General features: G+C 41.3%; 1 protein-coding gene across 2 annotated transcripts in view; it reads left to right on the top strand.

The window, feature by feature from the left end:
- TMEM185A (transmembrane protein 185A) overlaps positions 1 to 18,626 on the top strand; it is a 54,548-nt gene extending 35,922 nt beyond the window's left edge. For both annotated transcript variants that reach the window (XM_037059259.1, XM_037059260.1), the window contains 6 exons: positions 4,729 to 4,905; positions 7,284 to 7,491; positions 12,268 to 12,351; positions 14,358 to 14,534; positions 15,543 to 15,666; positions 16,997 to 18,626. In XM_037059259.1, coding sequence (XP_036915154.1) covers positions 4,729 to 4,905; positions 7,284 to 7,491; positions 12,268 to 12,351; positions 14,358 to 14,534; positions 15,543 to 15,666; positions 16,997 to 17,241 — 1,015 coding nt within the window. In that variant the 3' untranslated portion in view covers positions 17,242 to 18,626. The remainder of the gene's footprint in view (positions 1 to 4,728; positions 4,906 to 7,283; positions 7,492 to 12,267; positions 12,352 to 14,357; positions 14,535 to 15,542; positions 15,667 to 16,996) is intronic.
- The last annotated feature ends 341 nt before the right edge of the window (positions 18,627 to 18,967 follow it).

An 18,967-nucleotide genomic window follows, 5' to 3' on the forward strand; every position in this document is an offset into this window, starting at 1 on the left:
GTCACAACCCAGCAACTGGATTGACCCACCCTGGTGAACACTGAAGCTTTTGCCCCTCATGAATAACAGGGGAGAACAGACCAAAACATTATGGCTCAAGCAGAACAACAACTCAAAGCCCCAGAGCCAACACTTCTAAGCGACCAAGCTATAGCCAACCTATCAGATGCACAGTTCCAGATACTGGTGATCAGGATGCTCACAGAACTGGTTGATTTTAGTCACAAATTAGGTGAAAAAATGAAGGTTACACTAAGTGAAATGAAGGGAAATGCACAGGAAACCAATAGTGATGGAAAGGAAACTGGGACTCAAATCAATGGAGTGGACCAGAATGAAGAAAGAAACATCCAACCAGAAATGAATGAAGAAACAAGAATTCAAAAAAATGAGGAGAAGCTTAGGAACCCCCATGACATCTTTAAATGTTCCAACATCCAAATTATAGGGGTACCAGAAGGGGAAAAGAAACAGCCATGAGTGGAAAGCTTATTTGAACAAATAATAAAGGAGAACTTCCCCAGTCTGGCAAAGGCAATAGACTTCTAGGAAATCCAGGAAGCTCAGAGAGTCCCAAAGAAGTTGGACCCAAGAAGGAACACACCAAGGCACATCATAACTACATTAGCCAAGATTAAAATGAAGGAGAGAATCCTAGAAGCAGCAAGAGATAAGGGGACAGTCGCCTACAAAGGAATTCCCATCAGATTGTCAGTGAATTTCTCAAAAGAGACCTTACGGGCAAGAAGGGGCCAGAGGAAGTATTCCAAGTCATGAAATCCAAAGACCTACAGCCAAGATTGCTCTATCCAGCAAAGCTTTCATTTAGAATGGAAGGACAGAGAAAGTGCTTCTCAGATAAGGTCAAGTTCAAGGAGTTCATCATCACCAAGCCCTTATTATATGAAATGTTAAAGGGACTTACCTAAGAAAAAGAAGATAAAACATATGAACAGTGAAAGGACAGCAAACTCACAGTTATTGACAACCACACCTAAAACAAAAGCAAACTAAGAGGACAGCTAGATCAGGAGTGGAACCATAGAAATGGGGATCACATGGAAGGAAGGTTAGCAACAGGGGAGTGGGAGGAGGAGAAGGGGGGGAGAAGGTACAGAAAATAGCATAGACAGTAGGTAGATAACAGATAGGGGGAGGGCAAGAATAGTAGGGGAAATGTGGAAGCTAAAGAACTTATGACACATGAACATGAACTAAAGGGGGGAATGTGGGGGAGAGGGTGAGTACAGGGTGGAGGGGAATGAAGGGGGGGAATGGGACAACTGTAATGGCATAATCAATAAAATATATTTAAAAAAAGATATCAGAAGGGCTGTACAGCAGGTCCTTGAAGAAAGTCATTTTATTATAACCCTGATGAGGTGCTGTAAGACCTTAACTCTTGTTTATATCATTTAACCTATGGTAAAATTGGTTTCATTTATGTTATTTTGCTTAAAGTTGCAGGACCTTTCAACATATTAACTGATGACTTACTGCATTCCTTTCTGGAAGCTCTGGGGATTGATTGGTCTGTTTCCAGACTCATTCAAGTTGTTGTCAGAATTTAGTTCCTTGTGGTTATAGGGTTGAGGACATCATTTCCTTCATGGCTGTCAACCAAGAGTCATTCTCAGCTTCTGGAGTTTGCCTACTTTCCCTGGTTCATGGACCCCTTCCTCTGACTTCAAAGCCAGCCAAGGCAGGCCATGTCCTTCTCATGTTGAAATCTATCTTCCCCTTCTGTCTCATATTTCCTCTCTGCCACATCTCTCTGACTTACTTATATGCAGCCTTTTGCTTTTAAGGGCTCAAATAATTTCACTGGACTCACCTAGATAATGTGTATAATCTCCCTGTTTTAAGGTCAGCTGATTAGTAACCATAATTCTATCTGCAAACTTTTTTCATGGTAGTATCTAGATTTGTGATTGATTGAATAACCAGAGGAATTTTAGGGAACATCTTTTGAATTATGCCTACCAAAGCTATGGACTTAAAGATAAGAAGGAATAGTATCTTGGATTATCCAGTTGGACCCAATATAATCACATGAGCTCTTAAAAGCAGAGAGCTTTCTCAGGGAGCAGGAGCAATAGGGCAGAAGGAAAGATCAGAATTCCAAGCATGAGAGAGATGTGATATGCTATTGCTGGTTTTGAGAAGTAAAGTCTTATGTGTAGGGATCAGAGAGAGACTCCTAGGATCTAAGGGTGGCCCCCATCTGACAGTCACAGAAAACCTGGGATCTCAGTCCTAGAACCACAAGAAACCAGAGTGCCAACAACCTGAATGAAGCAGATCCTTCCCAGAGTCTCCCCAAAAGTGCCCAGCCAACTAATATCTTGACTTCAGCCTTATGCAACTGAACAGAAAAACCAACTAAGCCTGTCTGGACTTCTGACATATAGAACTATAAGATAATATTTTGTGTTATTTTAAGCTTCTAATTTTGTGTTAATTTGTTACAGTAGCAATAGAACACTAAAATAAATATTAATATAGTCATTCCAACTTTCTTTTTTAAAAAGATTTTATTTATTTATTTTTAGGGAGAGGGGAAGGGAGGAAGAAAAAGAGGGAGAGAAACATCATTGTGTGATTCCCTCTCACCTGCCCCTACTGGGGACCTGGCCCTCAACCCAGGCATGTGCCCTGACTGGGAATTGAATTGCCAACTCTTTGCTTCGCAGGCCAGTGCTCAGTCTACTGAGCCATACCACCAGCCAGGGTTCATTCCAACTTTCTTTTGGTTAGTGTTTTCTTGAAAACTTTTTCTGTCCTTTTACTTTTATTCTGTCTTTGAGTTTATAGGTAGATAAAGTGGGTTTCTTATAGATAGAATACAGTTGACTTGCTTTTAAAATCCAATCTAACAATCTTTGACTTTTAATTGGTATTTATATAATTTACATTTAATATAATGGTTGATAGAGTTGGGGTTTAATTAATTTCTTGCTACAGCCTGGAAAGAGCCTCTAGTCGGTAAGCTGAGACAATAACAGAGTTTACCTTCTTTGTTTTCCTTTTTCTTCTGCAATCATGGTCCTTCACTGCCTGTTGTATGACATCTGAAAATTGTTGTTTCAGCCCTTGAGTGCAGGCCTGTGAAATGAAGGGTCATCAGTTGATTCCCAGTCAGGGCACATGCCTGGGTTTCAGGCCAGATCTGCAGTGGGGTGTCTGAGAGAAGCAACCACACATTGATGTTTCTCTTCTTCTCTTTCTCCTTCCCTTCTCCTGTCTTTAAAAATAAATAAATAACATCTTTAAATTTTTTTAAATAAATAAACATTGTTTTTCATCTATTTTGTCCAATTTCTTGTTTAAAGTGGGAAGGAGACTCCCATTCCTCTTATTACATAAAAAAGTGGAAGTAGAAATTCTCAACAATGTAATTTCTCCCTTTTTAAAAAAGATTTTATTTATTTATCTTTAGAGGAGAAGGGAGGGAGAGAGGGAGAGAAATATCAATGTATGGTTGCCTCTTGTGCATACCCTGCTGGGACCCAGCCTGCAACCCAGGCATATGGCCTGACTGGGAATCTAACCGTGCTTGTTTGGTTCATAGGCCCTCACTCAATCCACTGAGCCGCACCAGCCAGGGAAATTTATTCCTTTTTAAAAAAAAGATTTTACTTGTTTCATTTTAGGAAGAGGGGAAGGGAGGGAGAAAGAGTGGGAGAGAAACACCAGTGTATGGTTGCCTCTATTGCACCCCCTACTGGGGATCTGGCCTGCAATTCAGGCATATGCACTAACTGGGAATTGAACCAGCGGCCCTTTGGTTTGCAGGCTGGCACTCAATCCATTGAGCTACACCAGCCAGTGCAACAATGTAATTTCTAATTAATATTTTAAGGCTATACTCTTAGGAAGTCCTCTTCATGTGGAAAGAGGGAGAAATGGAGATAAATTTATTCAGTCATGAAAAGTATAGTATATGTACTAAAATGTGACTGTATGTGAACAGGACAGATGGCAGCCTTTTTATTTTTTAAAATATTTTATTTTTATTTATTTTTGGAGAGAGGAAAGGAGAGAGGGAAACATTAATGTGTGGTTACCTGTCATGCACCCCATACTGGGGACCTGGCCCACAACCCAGGCATGTGCCCTAGACTGGGAATCTAATCAAAGACTCTTTGTTTCACAGGCCAGCACTCAATCCACTGAGCCACACCAGCCAGGGCCAAATGGCAGCCTTTTAAAAAACAGAATCAAATAATTAGTCCGTAACAGAACTTGACCATATCCTAAACATGTCAAACTTTTCCAGCCTCCATGTCTTAGTATGGCTAGTTCCTTCTGCTTAGAATGCATCCTCATCTCACATTCTTTCTGGCCTGGCAGTTTTCCATGTTTCCTCTGGAACCAGTTCCAGGGTCATCACCTCTGTGCTTCCTGGTGCCCATATTTACTCTGATGGACTCCCATTACACCCTGCTCCATAGCACCATTATGGCACATGTCATGTTATATTATAATTATATGTTTCTGTGTGGATGCCCTCCTACAGAAAGCCCTGGAAAGCAGGGAACTGATTTCAGTCTTCTTTATGTTTCTCTTATCCTCTAACAAAGTATGTAACATAGAACTTTTTAGTAAACTGTTGTTGAATTAGTAACTATTTTCATTCCTAAAAAATATTGCTGTTATTATTCCCCATTTAAGTATCACATATTTATAAATGTGAATCCTCTTTAATTGTTTTTACTTTTCTCCTAGTAAATTCCTCATCTATGCCTGTCTGCTGCTATTCTCTGTGCTGCTGGCCCTTCGTCTGGATGGCATCATTCAGTGGAGTTACTGGGCTGTCTTTGCACCAATATGGCTGTGGAAATTAATGGTCATTGTTGGAGCCTCCATTGGAACTGGAGTCTGGGCACGAAACCCTCAATATCGGTAATACTGCTTTATAATTAGCCTATACTGAGGGAGCAATATCTTGGTTTTCACTTTGGGTAAAGTAAGTAGTGTTTTCTCTTCTACCTATCTAGGGTTTTATAAGAACTATAATACAGGCAAACTGAGTTCTAGTCTGAATTTCTAAAAATTATGTGTTTGACTTGTATTTTCTTACAAAAGCAGTGTTATTTTGGATGGTTCATTTCCTAGGCAGCCTGCAAAAAGCAGTGTAATCTAAAGTACATGCCAAATATAGAGTTGTTATGACCATGCGAAACTAGGAAGTATGAAACCACCATATTTGTAGGAGCAGTTCAAGAAACCAGAGTTCTAGCTCTGATCATCAGGGATATATCCTTCTCTTGTTCAGTCCTGGAACTAGGGCTCCTCTTGTCTCAGTCCCCTAGTTCTGGAGCTTTAGGACTGTTCTCAGTGTAAGGGAGGTAACTTGGCCAGGAAAAAGTGAATCCTTGAAATGGGGAAAGATCAGGCCCAGATGCTGTGCAGGAAAGCAGAGCTTTTGGTAGTTGGGCAGATGTGTGACCTTTACCTTCAGCTCCTCTGTGCCTTTCTTCTTGGATGGCTTAGCTGTTCGTATTACCAGAGTGAACTCACTCCAATGTGTAGCCTGGAGCTGCTGGGGCCTTTGAGAGTCTCTTTCCTCCCTTGCAGAGATTGGAACTTCAGAAAAGATAAAAATGGGGAATTGAGGAGGGGGCTATTCTAAATCTGCACCAGGGTGGTAGGAAGTGAAGGCATGCACAGTAGACAGGTGTGGAAGAAAAAGAGGAACACACGCAGCTGCTCATGTGAGAAAAGTGTAGATGTTATGACACCTCAACTTGTTTAATTCTTGGTAACTGATATTAAAATCTTATTTTTACTTTAATGTTTTTATAAGATTTTGATCTTGTATAACACTAGTACATACATGTCTAAGAACTTGAAAATAGCCACACAAAAAGCCTTGGCATATGGAGGACATTCATGTGTAGCTGTTTTAAAGTTATTAGATTCTTTTCAGATTACCTGTATCTCTGCAAGTCATATTTTTTAAAATGAGACACTCTCAGATATCTAACATTTACTACTCCAAAAATGAAAAGTTAAATTACTGAACATTTAGGGTATCATTAATTGACATTTAGAAGCTTTTTGAAATTTTCACTTTTGTTTAATATATTTAGAGCAAGGAAATGAATTGTACGTATTTAGTTTAGTGCACTGAGTATACAGATGTGGTCATTCTGGTATGAACAGCAGTCAAGGAAACATTGTTGGGTCCTAGAGAGATAACCACTGACTTTATTTTCTCTGTGTTCTAAATTCAGTTGTAATTATCATTATTAAGACATACCATAAATATTCATCCATATTTTGAATGAAACATTGTAGGCTTTCCAAAGTTATTATGAAGCATTTTCATGATTAGTGACATTATTATTTTTCTGTTGTTCATCTAGTAAGTTCATGCATGATATTTAGATAGCCAATAAAACTGATTTTGTTTAAGAACAGTTTTAACTTTTTTGTTTTTCTCTCTTTCATCTGCAGGTATTAATTCATCCTAATGGAATAGAAAGGAAAATAAAAAGGCATCAATACTTTTTATTTGCATTTTAAAATAGCACCTAACAATAGTTACTGTATTTTATTGAAATATAACTCACACTTGTTCATGAAGTTAGAGTTATTTTTATAGTATTGCATGAAATGTGATTTACATGGTTTTTAATCTGTTAAGAAATGAGGATCAGCCCTGGCTAGTGTGTCTCAGTGGATTGAGTGCCACCCTGTGCACTAAAAAGGTCGTTGGTTCATTTCCCAGTTGGGGCACATGCCTTGGTTGCAGGCTAGGTCCCCAGTTGGGGGAGTACAAGAGGCAACCAATTGATGTGTCACTTGCACATTGATGTTTGTCTCCCTCCCTTCCCCTCTCTCTAAAAGTAAATAAAAATTTAAAAAATAAATGAGGATCATAATATTTAATGTATATTTGTCAGTTTTTAGCAATAGAAGTGATCAACTTGAATAATTTTGGAAGTAGATGAATTTAAAGTTATGAACTAAAGTGTTTTGTACACTGTAGATGAAATAATAACTGGCTATTACTTCTGAGAATATCCTTATATTGCTAAATCTTTAAGTCTGGTTAGGTTGTACTGTTTGTTTCTTGACATGTACTAGTTCTATGTTTGAAGGATCTCCTATTACATATTAAGTTTAAGGTAGCTTTCTGCCTGATATTTCTTTTCTTTTTGTCAAAAAAATACAACTCACGTTATCAACATAAGTTGGTATTTTCCCTGGACTGTTTGTTTATTATGGAGACTCTGAACTGAGGGTGTTTTTCTTCTTCTTCTGTCTCATTTTAGAGCAGAAGGAGAAACATGTGTAGAGTTTAAAGCCATGCTAATTGCAGTGGGCATCCACTTACTCCTGTTGATGTTTGAAGTGCTGGTCTGTGACAGGATCGAGCGAGGCAGCCATTTCTGGCTTCTGGTCTTCATGCCGCTGTTCTTTGTTTCCCCGGTGTCTGTTGCAGCTTGTGTTTGGGGCTTTCGACATGACAGGTCACTGGAGGTAAGATTTCAATTTCATACATTTAATAATAGTCAGTTATTGTAATATAGATTCCTTGCCCTTTGTTAGGAAGAGATTGATCATTAACTCTAGGTTATGGTATATAAGGAAACAAAAGACCATGGAAAGAATCACATTTCACTTTCTTGAGTTAAAACACTGGGTTTTCACCCAGATAATCAACCTTCTTCCAGCTTCACAACTTTGCCTGTCCACCTGTTTCAGTCAGACTTTTCCTGAGAAAGACAACCAATAAGATAGATGAAGATGCAGGTATAGATTAGATATAGATATATAGATATAGATATAGATAGATATAAGCTGATTTATTTTAAGGAATAACTCATTCAGGGCAGGACTGCGATCCCATTTCACTGCATGTGCACTGGACAGCATGGAAGCTGTGGACCCATGGCCCAATGTAGATTGGTTCCAGGAAGAACTTGACACTTGAGTTTTGTGTGTAAAAAGTGGAAGAAGGATATGGCAGCTGGGTTGGAAGGAAGCTGGTGGGAGGCTTACTTAGGGTGTGTAAACCTTGAGAGGAAGGTGCCTGTGGAGAGGAAGAGTGATGGAGCAAGGGCCTGTGGGAAATGGAGGGAACAGGACCCTAAGCATCAGGAAGAGCTTGGCCTTGAACAGGGAGAGTGATTTCTCTGGTGCTGGAGGAAAGGGTATGGGAGGGCTGTGGAGGAAGACAACCCCAGAGGGTCCACTTTTACTCTCATCATAGTTCCTGAGACTGAACAGTCCAGCCACTGGGCTGCGCTGCTCCCCCTGTTTAATACTGTTGGCTGCTTGCCAACAGTATTAAAATTCCATGAGGGAGTTTGATTAGGGAAAAAATGTCTTAAAAGAATCCTGGGGAGATAGTAATTTGGGCAAAGTTGAGAGGTTCTCAGTTAGATCCCCCTTTCTGCTCTGTATCCCGTTACCTAGCCATCTCTACACAGTGCCCTTCCCTACCCCCTGTTCCCTGGAGTCATTTGAAACCTTTATCTGTTCTCTTTCATCCCTGCCTGTCCATCTTCCCTCCTGGGGAAGATGCTTGTACTTCAGCCCCTTTCCCCTTCCTGTTCTTCTGAGCATTTTCTCCTGAACTTATTCATGCTGTCTTCAGTAACTTTGGTCTCTGTCATCAGAATGAGAAAACAAAATGACAGCAGCAAAACCTTCTCAAGTCTTCTGTCATTGTGCCTTTGCTTCCATTCACAAAAAGTTTTCCCCAAGCAGTGTTATTCTAACCTCATACTCCCTGCTCACCCCCTGCACATCCTGCAACTGACAATGTGTACCCTCTGGCCAAGTCCAGTGGGCCCTGTTCTGTCTTTATTTGGCCACTCTGCAGCTCCAAACACTCCTGGTCCTTTGACCAATCCGACCACCTCTTTCTTAGGCTTAGTTTCTTAGGATTCTAGACTTGAGCATTTTCTGTTCTAACTGTGCATGCTTTCTCTGAATAGCTTATCTACATTCCCTCTTTCCACTGCCACTTATGTGGTATCACCTTCTAAATTCATATTTCTAAACTCATATTTCTCCTTTACACTTCTCTTGCTTTGCATGTTTTTCTATTACCCGAGAAAACAGTGTAAAACAAAGCTTTAAAAATCATTTGTAAAAGATTCCAGTAAATAAACTCAATGAGATATAACATTTTAGATAGTACCTATTTGGTTCAGCATTTCTCAGTAGGGGATGGAGTATGCAGTTGGCCTTCTGGATAGGAAATGGTTTATTTAACAGGACTGTCCTATGCATTGAAGCACCTTTGCCCACTAAATACTAGTGGAGATGCTCCTTTCCCCCAGTCTTTGTGACATCCAGTAGTGCTCCTACACATGCCTAGCCTCTCCGCAAGAGGGTAGCTGTTGTCCAGGTTGAAGAGTACCAACTTGGGTAGGGGATGAGAAGGAGGTTTAAGAAAACTGAAAATTTGTTACCTTGTTCCTTAGAAAGCAAAAGCATATGCAAGGGCCAGGACTGCATTGAACATGAGACGGTGTTTTCCTGATGCAGAGTTGTAGAAAGTCAGTCATTCATATAGTCACAGTCTTGGAATTCCTGCCTACAAGAAGAAATATCGTTCTGGGAGTTGAGCTCCCCTTTGGTTCTTGTATCCCAAAAGGAGGAGTACCTACATTTACTAAAGGGTATTTGGGGATAGGTTTACACATAGATGTGAAGGATGAGTCAGGGTTGGCCAGGGTGCCCTATACAGGTAAGGAAGGAGAAAATACGTCATATTGAGTGAACTACGGTGGCTCAAATATAACTAGAGCACAGTTTTCAAGCTGCAGAGTTTTTGGAGATGAATAGTGATAATATTTGCACAACAATACAAATGTACCTAATACCACTTAACTGTAAAGGGTGATTAAGATGGAAAATTTTATGTTCTGTGTATTTTACCACAGTAAAAAAGTATATGCCTGGCCCTGGCTAGTGTGGCTCAGTGGATTGAGTGCTGGCCTATAAACCAAAGGGTCACTGGTTCAATTCCCAATCGGGGCACACACCTGGGTTGTGGGCCAGGTTCTTAGTAGGAGGTACATGAGAGGACCATACATTGGTGTATCTCTCCGTCTCTTTCTCCCTCCCTTCTCTTCTCTCTAAAAATAAATAAATAAAATCTTAAAAAATATATATGTTGAATATAAAGCAGAAAGGAGGATGTTGTGGCAGTTGGAAAAAAGGGAAGCTGTATAGTGGGATTGGGCTGAGTCAGGGCCAGATCCTCAGTCCTCAAAGTATGTGCTGAACTACCCCAGGTTCCATAGTAAACTCACAGGGGCACCAAGAGGTATTGAACATTTTTGAGGAAAAAGCAGTAATATCTGACATCTGTGGGTATACCATACTTGCTCCAAGTAGTTTATGGTTTTACATTCATTTTGATAACATCACAGAAGAAGCTGGGTTGTTGGCAGATGAAAAGGTAGTACCATGCAAAACTTCCTACGGAAAACAGGTAACAAGGGTGGAAATGTCTTGAGAGATTATGCATTTCCCAACAGACACACCTATCCCCTTAGGAATTAGTTGTTCTTGTTTAAGAATGAAATAAAAATATTTTTCTTTCAATTTATGTGGGGTTTTTTTTTGGATGGCTCTTAGGACACAAATACTAAATTTAGATCTAATTATATAAATAAATGGAACTATTAGGTACTTCTTTTTGCCCAGGTTCCTATCAAAGTATTGCTGAGTCAATAAATGCCCTTTGAACTGAGAACTTTTGACAAGCTCTTGCACAGATCCGACAGCCTCATGAGATTTTACTTCTGTAGGCACTAGTGAGCTATTGAAGAGTAGTAAGTACTGCAAGCAGAAGACAGGCAATATGGAGAGCATTGGGGACCTGAGGGCCTTCCAGACTGGAGGCTGGGAAGCTTGTCAGAGGGCTATTGGAGTACTTTGGGTCATGGGGATGAGGAGGGCCTAACTAGGCAATGTAGTCTGGATGGTAGAGAGAGGACAGGATGTAGTGACTGAATAGGAGAATGTGAGAAAAGGAATATAGGGTGCTTTCTGGGTCATGATTTGGGTAATTAGGCCACTAATTACCTTACAGCAAGATGGGAGACTGTTAAAAGGGGCGGGACAGTGTAAAGGTACAGGGAGTAATGAACTCAGTTTGGGACTGGCTTTATCTAAGGTGCCTCAAGGAGAGCTGAGTCTGGGCCACAGCAGGAAGGTTAGACTGGAGACAGAGATTAGAGGACTATTCAGTAGGAGGTAATACAAACCAGCAGTGTGGATGACATTTCTTCTCCCCCACCCCCAAGGCAGAGCAAGTGAGTAAAATTGTGTGTTTATGTGTATATCTCTCTAGTGGGGAGAGAAGATTGAGTTTAATGCTCTGGAGAGCATCACCACTTAAGGAGAGAAAAGAAGACTGAAAAGAACTGTCAGAGTACCAAGAGGTGGGCAAGACTATATACGGGGACCCTAGATGGAGAAAGGAGTGGTCAGCAATATCAAATGCTGCAGAGATGACTAGGATGTGAACTGAAGAGGTGTGGTGCTGGAGAAGTTATTGACAACCTTGATAAAAGAAGTTTCTGGGTGGTCATAGGGGTGGAGGCTAGATCACAGTGTGTAAAGCTAGGAATGGCAGGGGCCATGGGACTTAAGTACCCATGATGTCTTACCAAGTTTGAAGGTCATGAAAAGAGAGAATTAGAGCTAAGAGGGCATACTGGATTAAGGAAAGGGTGAGTTCATTTGGTTTTCAGGTTGTTTTGTGTATAATGGGAGTGACTTGAACTTGTTTCTGAGTTTCTGGGAAAGATCAGTGGAATAGGTAAGGTTAAAGACACAGTAAAGTATTTATAATTGATGCCTTGATGTGACAGGTACTCCAGCAGCCAGAAATGAAGTGGTGGATGGAGGGCTGAGTCCTGGCTACAAGGAAGAAATACAGAGATGGTTAGGAATAGAGATGTTTGTGGGTAGAAGCAGGAAGGAAGCTTAGGGAGTCCCCCGGATTGCCTCTATATTCAGCCAGCCTGGAAAGAAGGTCATCACCTGGATGAACATGAAGGGCAGAGCAGCCACTGAGCAGAAGGGTCGAGGCAGGAAACCAGGGGCAGGTTTCTCCTTGGCACAGCACTGCTTCACTCCTGTTGTACTAAAACTCTGTCAGTCCCAGTGTAACTTAATAAAACTCTTACCATGTTGTAATTGGCATTTCCTTTTAGTATGTTAGCCAAATAATTGCAGTATTGAATACAACTTTTACTTTGCTTAATTGATTCTTCTCTTGATTTTTAGTTAGAAATCCTGTGCTCTGTCAACATTCTCCAGTTTATATTCATTGCCTTAAGACTGGACAAGATCATCCACTGGCCCTGGCTTGTATGTAACTTTTTAAATCCTTAAATAAACTTTTTTATTATAAAAGTAATTTGTGTTCATTGTATAAAATTTAAAAAAGACCTATGAGCATAGGTAATAGAATAATAATCACCCACAGTCCACTGGGAAATAAGATGTTTAGAGTATTTTATTTCCTTGTTTCATGGTTTATTGTTTCAAAAAGATAATTGAGAGCATACTACATATATAATTTTGTGTCCTGCTTGTTTGTTCTAATGTTGTATCATAAACATTTTCCCATATCAATAAAAAGTCTTTAAAAACATGATTGTTAAGCATTAATTATGGAAAATATTCTTCAAATGCATTTACCAACTCATCCCCTTATTTCTGAATATGGAGATTGTTACTAGTGTTTTGTGCTTATAAATCATGCTGTATAAAAATCTTTGCTTGTGTTTTTCATTGTTTTCTTAAGCAAGACTCCAGAAACAGTATTACTAGGTCAGAGAATGGGAACTTTTTGAGATTTTGAAATATATACTGTACTGCCAGTTTACTTCTCAAAAAGGTTATGCCAATTTATACTCCTAATAAGGGTGATGTCTAAGTCATGCTTGTAACCTGTGGTTTCAATTAATATGTGTTTGGTTAATAATGACTGTACATAGATTGATGGATGGATGGATGGATGAATGCATTCATATGTGTGTGTGTATCTGTGTATGTATGAAGCTACAAATAAGAGAATGCACTATGGTTTTAACTATTAATGCATAGAAAGAAGATAAGACTAAAGGTAAAAGAGCTATATTGCATCTGAAAGGTGGTCGTGCCAGTGTCTTTTCCCCCTCTGCTGCTTGATGTGTACTTTTGCACACAAACATTTTCTGTAAGTCACATGGCTTACCTTTAAAAAAAGAAAATAAAAAATATGGTAAAAATATTCATTTGGTAGCAGGGAATAAAATAAGGGAACATGTGCTACCTTCATAATGAATAAAGGCAAGGCTCATCACTTCTTTCCAAAGTCTTTTGATAAAATATTCAAAATAGAAAATATTGTCCAGGCACCCATGCTACATCTTCAGGGTGCTATGTCTGGAGAATGATAATTGGGTTTCAGACTTTCTGTTCTGATATGGAGGAAACACACCTTGGTAAGACCAAAATTTTAGTGTAAGGTAAATCAGAAAAGAAAAATAGAGTTGTGAATGTTTTCTGTAGGCAAACAGAGGGATTTTTCCAGGCCTAATCCTGTGAAGGTCCCAGAAGATGAAGCAGTCTAATTGCACATTTCCCACAGTGATCAAAAGAGACCAAATGAGGCCATTAGGACCTTTAACATTTTGCCCATGGAGGGGGCATGCCACTAAATGATAGTCTGATCACAGGGAAGAGGCTATGCATAGACTTTACAGAAAAACCTATGATCAGGAATTCCAAGCTACTCAGGAGGACAAAAGCCTGTGGACTTGTAGGGGCATCAAACAAGGTCTTTCTGGTACAATAGTCACAGAACCCACATAGGAGAGGTGGCAGGGACCAAGTAACAGAGCCCTCCCAGTATCACTGTGCAAGTTGGTGGAGGACCTGTTCACCCATGGCAACTGAAGCTTCCAGAGTACACCATCCCTAGTTTTTAGCCAAAGTACCTCTGGCAGAATGGGGAAATGACCTGTAAAGAAGGTATGTTAGGGTAAGATGGGGTGAATGCATGGGATGTCAGCACTATCTTGTTTTCCTGGGGATCGGGGGCAAGAGGGTGATACTGGTAGAACAGATACAGGCTGAGTTATATCCTACCTTAGGAAAAGGAGCTGCAAGTCTCTTCACCCCAAGAGTGATCCATGGTGGCACAGTTACAGAGCAGGCAGCAGGTCCCACAGTGAGCACACTGTGTTCTCACAGCATTCCCAGCATGCAGGGCTGTTGAAATTCAGACTTGCAATGTATTCAACACTAGATCCAGCAAGGGGTTGACTGTCCCCTCAGATGCTTGGGCAGAAACTAGACTAAAGACATTTTTTCTCTCCTTCCCTCAGGTTGTGTGTGTCCCCCTGTGGATTCTCATGTCTTTTCTGTGCCTGGTGGTTCTCTATTATATTGTATGGTCTGTCCTGTTCCTGCGCTCCATGGATGTGATTGCAGAACAGCGAAGGACACACATAACAATGGCACTGAGCTGGATGACCATTGTCGTCCCTCTCCTTACTTTTGAGGTAAGTTTTGATAGCAAAACTACCAAGGGCCTGAGGCCACCCTTTCCTATGAAAGCACCCTGCATACCTATAATGGCAGTTAACTCTCCCTGGAAGTCACCATGAGCTAACTTTTGGAGAGTATGCCAAGAGAATGACAGTAAAATTAGAACATTGTTTCTTTAGGGGGAGCCTTCGAGCTGGCAGTGAGAAAAGCACCTTTCTAAGTATGATGCACCTGTATGCATCAATTTGTCTACTTCTGGAAAGAGAAAGTTGGGTGTTGTATTTTCATGTATGAGTTCTGTGGAGAACTATAGGGTAGGCACTGTTGTCTCCTCAAAACAAACACCAGGAGGGGATTCCCATAATAATCCTGGTGTTGGATACTTTGCAGGTGGACAGATTTTGTTTCCTCAAAAGTAGAGGATTTTGCCCTGGCTGATGTAGCTTGGTGGATTGAGCACGGGCCTGTGAACCAAAGGATCTCGGTTCAATTCCCAGTCAGGGCACATACCTAAGTTGCAGGCCAGTTCCCAGCAGGAGGCACACAAGAAGCAATCATACATTGATATTTTTCTCCTTCTCCTTCCCCTCCCCTCTAAAGAAAAATGAATAAAATCTTTAAAAAATAAGGAAAAAAGTAGAGGATTTCTGTGGTCTCCCGAAGAGCTGACTTTATCCCCTTATGAGACCTGATGAGGGAGGAATGCTCAGGCTTCAGACATTGTCTGTTTTCAGATGCANATATTGCCACATGGAATATCCGAGATTTTCCTGGCACACAATGTGAGGCACACAAGAAGCAATCATACATTGATATTTTTCTCCTTCTCCTTCCCCTCCCCTCTAAAGAAAAATGAATAAAATCTTTAAAAAATAAGGAAAAAAGTAGAGGATTTCTGTGGTCTCCCGAAGAGCTGACTTTATCCCCTTATGAGACCTGATGAGGGAGGAATGCTCAGGCTTCAGACATTGTCTGTTTTCAGATGCAGTATCCAAGAACCTCAACTGTTTCTCTTTCCTTAGATACTGCTGGTTCACAAACTGGACGGTCATAATGCATTCTCCTGTATCCCAATATTTGTCCCCCTTTGGCTTTCCTTGATCACTCTGATGGCAACCACATTTGGACAGAAGGGAGGAAACCACTGTATGTACTCAGCATTTCAGAAATCCTTGACCTGTGTGTGTGCATGCATGTGCATGTGGCCCTGCTATATGAAAGGATGCACCATAAGGGCCCAGTTAAGGAGTTTGTATGGGAAAATTGGTGCTGAGGAAGGTCTGGAGTCTTACAAGGGAAGGACATGCTGTCAGCCTTGCTTTCCTTGCCCTGAACTATGGCCTCCCTAGCAGTACACTAGAGTTTGAGGTAGGACTGACCATGGTAGGTAGCCTGTGTTAGCCCTTTCCTGTCCGTTGCAACATGGGAATCAAGATACCTCCTTCTCAGGAGATACCGAGGATTAGATGAAAATCCACATCACCCACTGAACCCTAGAACTCCCTAGGTCTTATTTCCTCCTCAATTTCCCCGTTATTCCTGACATCAATAGGTCTTGTCAGTGCTGTGCTGCTTGCTCTCTCTTCCTCTCCACCTACATGCTGTGATACCCAGGTCTGAAGTAATCTATGAAAAGAGCCTCTTCCTCACTAAACTGAGAGCTCCTTTGCATGTAGCCCCTGAACATGCCTTCTGGAAGCCAATGGGAGAGGGTGTTGTGCTCCAGGAGAGCTAAAACTTTTCTGAAGCTGTGAGATGGCCCCATGAGCTCAGGCTGCCTCCTGGCCTGGACCAACATGTGCCTGCCATACTCCTGGATTCTGGAGGAGGTCAGCAATGGTCTCTTTGGATGCCAGTCTTTGTCACACATTAGTTCTAGATGCCACTAGAGCAAGTACTGAACCTGGAGCATCCATCAGAATTCCCAGGAGGGCCTTTGCAAGCAGACTGTCCCGCTCACTGAAGCTGATATAGGAGGTATGGGCTGGGCCAAGACTGTATCCCTACCAAGGTCCTAAGAACACTATCATGGCTGATCTAAGAAACCCACTTGGAGTTCCATGGAGCTCAGGCCTGACTTCTTGTCCTTAGTGGGTATTTAGGTCTTACTCAGTCTTCATTTCTTTTTTTCCCCAGTACCTTTTATTTTTATTGTTGTTTAGTTACAGTTATCTACATTTCCCCCCCATTACTCTCCCCTGCCCTGCCTATACCCCCCACATTTGATCCTGCTCCCCATTGTCCTTCTCCATGGATCCTTTATGCATATTCCTTGACTTGACTCAGAGACATGGAAATAAAGAGAAAACTGACAGTGACCAGAGGGGAGGGAGGAGAGGGATAACAGAGGAAAGAAGGGGAAGGGTCAAGTCAGTCTTCATTTCTAAGCCATAAGGATAAAACTCATTCAGGAAGGAAAAATAGTACGAAATGCAGTTCAGGCTAGTATTTGAAAAAGTACATTCTTCTTTTTCAGGGTGGTTTGGTATTCGCAAGGATTTCTGTCAGTTTCTCCTTGAAATCTTCCCATTTTTGAGAGAATATGGAAACATATCCTATGACCTCCATCATGAAGATAATGAGGAAACAGAAGAAACCCCAGTTCCAGAACCTCCTAAAATTGCTCCTCTGTTTCGAAAGAAGACCAGGGTAGTTATTACCCAGAGCCCTGGGAAGTACATCCTCCCACCTCCCAAATTAAACATTGAAATGCCAGATTAGACACCACTTCCTGTGGCAGAACCCAAGTGTACTGGGATGCATGCACTCCTCTACCTTCCTCTGCCTCTTTGTTGCAATCCCTCCCAGAACTGGAACTGGAGCTAGGGCTCTAGTACTTCGATCTCATGCCTTGTTTGCACTCAATACCTGCCAGTGACTCAGCACAATGGGACACACAGGTGGCAGGTGACTGGGACATGTGTAGTGGTTTGGGGTGTGTCAGTGGATATGGATGCATTGGAGGGAGCACATGTGAGAGGGAGAGATCAAGCTGGTTCAGACCCATTGGTGATAGCTGATTAGGCCAGAGAAGTAACATCTACAGAGCTGGTTTTCAAGGATCTAAAATTCCTATCAAACGTGTTATTTGAAAATTATTTTTAAATCAGGCCATCACCTTAGCTCAAATTCTCCTGTTGAGGCATAGTCAGTAGGAACTGTAAATAGGCCTTTCTGGCAACAATGTGTATCCACACCATCATTACTGTTCCTGCTGTGTAGTTTCTATTTGGGCATGCTGACAACAGTTTTTAATGGCACATCAGTGAGCCCTTTCTAATGGAGTGACTGTGCTTGTATAGTATTTATACAAATATTTTAGCATTGTAATATACCATGTTAAATCCTAGTTCTGTAAAGTATATTCTGTTACAGTATTTTTTTACAAGCTTGTACTAGAGACATACATGTTCTGTTGCAAAAGTAGAAGTTGGTGGCACACCTGGCACACCTCTCCCCCCCCCACTGTGGTGCCACCTCTTAACAAAACATCTTCATTTCCTCTGGAATTTCTCTACATACATAGTAGCTGCTACTGCAGAGCAGTCACAATAAGCAAGAAATGTTTGTGCTTTTCTAACATTCTGGGAATATTGGCTTGCCAGAAAACTAGCACTATTTGAAACTGGAACACTGAAGGAAGTCTGAGACTAGGAACAGCCAGTGGAATTATGTATATGAGAAGATATGAGGCTTTTTGTCTGCTTTTGGGTCCTTGCTTTTAAGTAGGGGGGCAGTTGCTCCAAGAGTTGGTGGTAAAGCCAAGTGTCAAAGGGGAAGAAATCAGATCCTTCAGGTAACAGCCTACTGCCTGGGAACAAGTAGGCCATTTTATAAAAGAGGATAAAAGGAGCACGGGCATTCTCATCCAGAAGAGTGGAGGGTTTAAGGCAGGCATCTGCCAACTTGCCTAAACCAGGCTCAACTGATGTCCACCACATACATGACTCTAGCCTGGCCCTGGCCACCAGCTAGACTGTTCTGTCTAGGGGGAAGGGAGACATTTGGAATGATGTAGCCTTTCCTGCTTGGTGTGTAACAAATGTAGATCAATTCACTATTTTTGTTCCCTTTAGCTGTCCAATAAACTGGTTCCTCATTTTCAATGTGCTCTGTATGGGTCTTGCTTTACATACAGTACAGGACACTGGAGTTTTTCTGAGCCAACAAGCAAATTTCTAGTTGCCACAGGTGGTTGAGGCATGTGGGGTGGGTAAAAGTCCCCGTCCCTAATGAGTCTTTGAGTACAGCCTATACACACAGTATGCAGAGGGAAAGAGTGGTGTCACAGAGATTCTACTGTTGGCTGGAGAGTGCTCCAATTGTTAAAGTTCAGCCTTATGAAAGTGTTCTTGGGTTCCAAGACAGTTTAAAGCTAAAATTGGCTGTTTAGTGCTCCCAAGGCATTTCCTGGGCACATCAGTGGCTGAGTATTGTTTATAAAGAA

The sequence above is a fragment of the Sturnira hondurensis genome, unplaced genomic scaffold (genome assembly GCF_014824575.4).
Source record: "Sturnira hondurensis isolate 20B ecotype Veracruz unplaced genomic scaffold, ASM1482457v3 Scaffold0010600, whole genome shotgun sequence".
Taxonomy (NCBI): domain Eukaryota; kingdom Metazoa; phylum Chordata; class Mammalia; order Chiroptera; family Phyllostomidae; genus Sturnira; species Sturnira hondurensis.